Source organism: Spermophilus citellus (assembly GCF_964194105.1).
Source record: "Spermophilus citellus genome assembly, chromosome: 2".
NCBI classification, from domain to species: Eukaryota; Metazoa; Chordata; class Mammalia; order Rodentia; family Sciuridae; genus Spermophilus; species Spermophilus citellus.
This window is the reverse complement of record NC_138183.1, coordinates 144,898,307-144,904,392: the sequence shown is the minus strand read 5'-3', so window position 1 is coordinate 144,904,392 and position 6,086 is coordinate 144,898,307. Positions and strand designations below refer to the sequence as shown.

Sequence of the window (6,086 nt, the reverse complement as noted above, 5' to 3'; positions counted from 1 at the left end):
GTACCTGTAATAAACTTTTCTTGAAGATGGTAGAGGATAAGGATCCTCTTTAAAATATGCAAGTGTGTTTGATGATGAACCAGACAATTTAAATTCAATTGGCAATAAGTCTTTATTAGATTACTATAAGTCATTTGCCAAGTATAAATCATTTTCTTATCTCACTTAACTTGGAAAAAAAATCACTCCAAGACCAATTTAACATATTACTTAATTTAAGTCCAGATTAATTACTGATCTCTTTCCCTCCTCAGCCCTGCTGGCAGCCAACGCCTGGGGGAGAAATCGCTCTCTGGGAAGGTGTTCTCAGATCCTCCAGGTCTTAGGTAATGATTATTGCTTTGCTTCCAGGCCTGCCTGGTGCCCAAGCATGAACAACTACACCTCTGTGAAGGAGTTCATCCTGTTGGGACTTCCTCACACTGAAGGGCTGGAGAACATGATCTTTGTCCTGTTTCTGGCCTTCTATCTGTTCGCCTTGCTGGGGAACCTGCTCATCTTTGTCACCATTCTGGCTTCATCCAGCCTGCACACCCCCATGTACTTCTTCCTGGGAAACCTGTCAGTGTTTGACATCTTCTTCCCTTCTGTGAACTCCCCCAAGATGATGGTCTCCCTGGCGGGGCAAAGCCGCACCATCTCTTACCAGGGCTGTGCCTCCCAGGTCTTCTTCTACCACACCCTGGGTGGCATTGAGTGTTTCCTGTACACAGTGATGGCCTATGACCGCTTTGTGGCCATTTGTCACCCCATGCGCTACACTGTCATCATGAACCAGAGGGTGTGCACCAGCCTGACAGTGTGCACATGGCTGGGGGGCTGTGTGCATGGGAGCATCCTCACGTTTCTCATCTTTAAGTTGCCCTACTGTGGGCCCAATGAGGTGGACAGCTTTTTCTGTGATATTCCAGTGGTGCTGTCCCTGGCCTGTGCAGACACTTCTCTAGCACAGATGGTGAGTTTCACCAACATAGGTGTGGTTGCCCTGGTGTGTTTTCTTCTTATCCTCCTTTCCTACACCCGCATTGTTCTCTCTATATTGAAAATCCGTTCCTTTGAAGGCAGGCGCAGAGCCTTCTCCACCTGCAGTGCCCACCTGACGTCCATCCTCTTGTTCTATGGACCTGTGTTTCTTGTCTATCTCAGACCTGCTTCCAGCCTCTGGCTGGATTCTGCTGTTCAGGTGTTAAACAGTATTGTCACCCCTTCCCTCAATCCTTTGATTTATTCTTTGAGAAACAAGGATGTGAAAATGGCCCTGAGGAAAGTGTTATTTCATGTGATCCACCCTTCTGTGTTATAAGGTAACAGAATAGTTCTCTGAAACTCTTTGGGGATTTTCTTCTGGTTCACTTCCCTTATATCAGAATCATTGCCAAAAATAGTGAGCTGAGAAAAGGTATTCCTCATTTATTAGGAATCAAAAATACCATGCAGTAGAGAATTGGTGGCAGAGATATAGATTTCCCCTTTCAAAGAAAATTTTCTGATTAACTCAGGATTTTCTCATTTTTTAATTTGCCAAAACAACATATATTTTCTGTTCCACCAGGTCTGTGCTCATTGGAACTCTTTTCAGACCATTTATCCTATGGCTATAATAATTTTATGGATCATAGACTGTCTTATTCTAGCATTGCCCTCTTCTTCCTTTCTTCTTTCCTTTCAAAATCTGTTCCTTATTTTCTTTTAATATAGCATCACTCTGGCCTTTCTTTTTATTTCTTAGTGATTGTTTTTATTAGAGCTTTATAATTATATATAGTCGTTGGATTCATCCCAACATCCTTATACATGCATGGAAATCATTTTCACTCTGGCTATCAATAAAGGTATATTTTAGAGTCTATAGGAATGAATTAAAAGTATGATTGCACAGTTTGGTAAATATGGTAAATATCAGTTTGTAATAAAAACCACCTAGTCAAGAAAAACAAGAGTTATATCTTTGGGGGCTCTTATGATTTAAATAGAAAGATACCAAATCAAGCATCATTGAATATGGGGCATTGGGAGTCTCAAGAAGCAAGGTGAATGATTCACACAGTGTCAGGACATGTATTTCATTTCAGGAGTTACAGTTTACCCTGCTCTCCAGGTCAGCATGAACCCAGTTGGTTCATACAGACAGCTCTGTTCAAAAGTTCAGCCATGGATACATCTGGGAGTTGATTTAACAAGTTCCCTTGACTCTATTTTACATGCTCTAAGCTGTTTAACTTTTCTCCCCTGACAACACTCAATTTGCAACCTTTTTGGCTTTAGTCATATCTTCTGGCTACAATATAATTCAATTTGGAGCATTATTATTGTTACTTTTGGCTATGAGACAAGTCTGATGTTGGATATGGTTCATCATTTCTTAGAAAAAAATCTGATCAATCAGTATGTATGTTCTTCAAAAGACTAGTCATGGAACTACCATATGACCAGATAAACCACTTCTTGGTATTTATCCCTAAGACCTGAAATCAGCATACTGTAGAGATACATGCATACCCATGTTTACAGCAGCACAATTCACAAAAGCCAAACTATGGAATCAGCCTAGGTATCCATCAACAGATGAATAAATAAAGAAAATATGTTATATATACACAATGAAGTTTTATTCAGCCATAAAGAAAAATGAAATTGTGTCATTTGTATAATAATGGATGAAACTTAAAGACTATTATGTTAAGTGAAATAAACCAAATTCAGAGAGTTAAGGATCATATGTTTTCTCTCATATGTGGAAGCTAGAGAAGAAAAAGGAAAGAAAGGATAGAGGATGATCACATTCAAAAAAAAGGGAAATCAGTAGAATAGAGGTAAGGTACCAGGGAGTGGGGAGAAGAAAGGAGGGGGAAATTGCTGGCAAGAGACATTGGCCAATTATATTGTGTGTATATACAAATATGTAACAACAAACCTCATTATTATTTGTACAACTATAATGCACCAATAAAAATGTGAAGAAAAACTAAGAAAAGCAGCTGGTCCATCATTCTATTTTATAAAATGGAAAAATGGATTTTATAAATTTGTAGAGGAAAGACTTTCACAAAGGGATCTCTATATTTGTAGGTACTCTATTTCTCAAAAAATCTTATGTGTGTGCAGTTAATTGAAATTAAACACTAAAAAACTTATTGCTTATTTTTGGATTAATTCAACAGCTATATTTCTTTTTTAATGCAAGGTATTTTTTAATATTTATTTTTTAGTTGTAGTTGTACACAACACCTTTATTTATTTATTTATTTTTATGTGGTGCTGAGGATCAAACCCAGGGCCTCACACGTGCTAGGCAAGCGCTCTACCACTGAGCCACAACCCCAGCCCAACAGCTGTATTTCTAAATTGAATCAAATTCATTTCAAGGCAGAGACCCATTGATTTAGATTTATCTAAACACTTAGAATATTCTAAGACTGAACATTGAAAACTATTAACAAGTATATGACAGTGTTCAAGTACTTTCCTTTTATTGATTAAATCACATAGTTACAAGAGGTAGATTTAAAAATATATACTTATTGCTACATATTAATTATGCAGAACAGTGGGTTTTATTGTGGCATATTTGTACATGCATATAACATAACACCTCTCTTTACCATCCACTCTTCCCTCCCCCTGCTTCTTTCACTCTAATCATTTCATTCTACTCTCTAAGAGGCAGATTCTATGAATATGGAAAGCAGTATGAAGAATCCTTGGAAAAGTAGGGATGGAAACACCATTTTACAACGTGTGATTTATACGTCAATAAAGTTGTTCAAAACCATTGTTGCTGGTCAAAAAAAAATTAAAGCTGTTCTAATAACCTATTTTTTCCTTTTTTTTTTTTTTTTTTGGTATTGGGCGTCAAACACAGGGGTGCCTAACCACTGAGCAACATCTCCAGTCTTTTTTATTTTGAGACAGAGTCTCACAAGGTTGCTTAGGGCCTCACTAAGTCTCTGAGGGTGGCCTCAAACTTGCAATCCTCCTTTTGCCTTAGCCTCTTGAATCCCTGAGACTATACGCATGTGCCATCACGCCTGGCGACTCTCTGCCTTTTGAAAACAAAGTTAAAGAACAGGAAAATGAATATAAACATATGACTCAAGATGTTTTTCTTTTTTCAAAATTGGGACTCAAAATATATATTCCATTTAGTTAGAATCAAGTACTTGTAAGTGTAGACAGACTGAAATTCAAGTCCAAGTTCTATGATTAACTATTGGAGTAAACTTTGGCAATTATTGGAGCTTTCTAAACCCTATATTTTTATTTTAAAGAAAAGTCACATCTAATGAGGATGCAGATATAAAATAAAAGAGCCTTGAACACCCTGAATAAGATTTTAGAGGAAGAAAGATTCTTGTTATGCAGCAGTTATTAATTCAAAACCATGGAGAGGGAATATGTATTCCTTCTGGCATGACAAACGGGATTCTACAACATGTACAATCAGAAAAATGAAAAAGCATAGCCCATCTATGTGTGATATACCAAGGTGCAAAAATACATTCTACTGTCATGTATAACTAACTAAAATAAATTTAAAAATTTTTAAAAATGAATCACTTGTAAGAATATCTTTAATTTTACTTAAACCTCATTAAAAGGCCACTTTTTTGCTTTTGCATTATTTTGAAAGGGGGGTTAGCCACAACATTTTTAATAGGTCTATGCTTGTTTTGGGGGCAGCCAGTAAAAATAGTTTGCTCACAGACCTCTTCATATACTCTTGTGCACTCTGACTAAATTTTATTTTTAATTTTTTTCAACTTGTTTTTAAACTTCTGCATAAAAGCATAATGAATTGTACATATTAACGGGTACCAGAAAATGTTTAGTATATTTTGTATAAAGTTTAATCAGGTTAAACATACCTATCTTCTCATTTATCATTTCTTTTTTTTATTGATTATTTAAAACATTACATAGCTCATGATATATTATCTTTCATACATTTGACTCAAATTGGGTTTTGAACTCCTATTTTCACCCCAAATACAGATTGCAGAATCACATCTGTTACATATTCACATTTTTACATAATGCCATATTAGTGACTGTTGTATTCTGCTACCTTTCCTATCCTCTACTATCCCCCCTCCCCTCCCCTCCCCTCCCATCTTCCCTCTCTACCTCCTCTGCTGTTGTTCAATTCTCTCCCTTTTTTTTTCTCATTTATCATTTCTTTATGGTGAAAACTTTTAAATTTTTTCTTCTAGTTTTAGGAAATGGACAGCATGGAATTATAATCTAAAATCAATCACCCAATAGGACAAAAGTACAACAGAACTTCTTATTCCTGTATAACTGTAACTTAATACCCACTGATTAGCATTTTACCTCCTGTCTACTCTTCCTGTCCTCTGGTAACCATCATTCTACTTTCAACTTCCATGAGATAGACTATTTTAGGTCCCAAATAGGAGTGAGATTATATGGTACTTGTCTTTCTGTGTCTGGCTTATTTCAGTAACATAGTGATCTCCTGTTCCAATCATGTTGTTGCAAATGAGAGATCTTCATTCCATTTTTGTGTGTGTGGATACATCATGTAAGACATTTTCTTTATGCTTTCATCAGTTAATGGACATTTAGATTGTTTCTGTTTCTTGTCTACCGGGAATAATGCTGCAATGGCAGATATCTCTTTGACTCACTAACTTCATTTCTTTGAATATATTCCAAGTGGCAGGATTTCTCAATCCTATGGTAATTCTATTTTCAATTATTTTGGAAAAAAATCCATGCTATTTTTTACAGTGATTGAACTAACTCACACTCCTTCCAATAGTATGAAAAGGTTCCCTTTACTCCAAATCCTTGTCAGCATTTATTACTTTTACTCTTTTTAATAACAACCATTTTTACTAGGGGAAGTTTAAAAGTCCTAAATCATAGATAGGCTCAAGAAGTTCTGATGTCCTATTGCACTATAGGGTGACAGATAACATTTCACAAAACTAGAAGGTTACAGACAGACATCTCTAATACTTCAATAATCAACATGTCAGATTATAAAATATTGAGGAAGAGAATGGGACAAGGAATAAACAAAAGCTTATGATTATTCCCTTTGCTCATTAATGATTCTTGAG

At 36.2% G+C, this 6,086-nt stretch overlaps 1 protein-coding gene across 1 annotated transcript; it reads left to right on the top strand.

Moving 5' to 3' along the window:
- Window positions 1-370: 370 nt before the first annotated feature.
- Window positions 371-1,303, top strand: LOC308641644 (olfactory receptor 10D3-like; the record flags this gene model as incomplete). Its single annotated transcript, XM_081280287.1, has 1 exon — window positions 371-1,303. The coding sequence occupies one exon, from the start codon at window positions 371-373 to the stop codon at window positions 1,301-1,303; it is 933 nt and encodes a 310-aa protein (XP_081136413.1).
- Window positions 1,304-6,086: the final 4,783 nt, after the last annotated feature.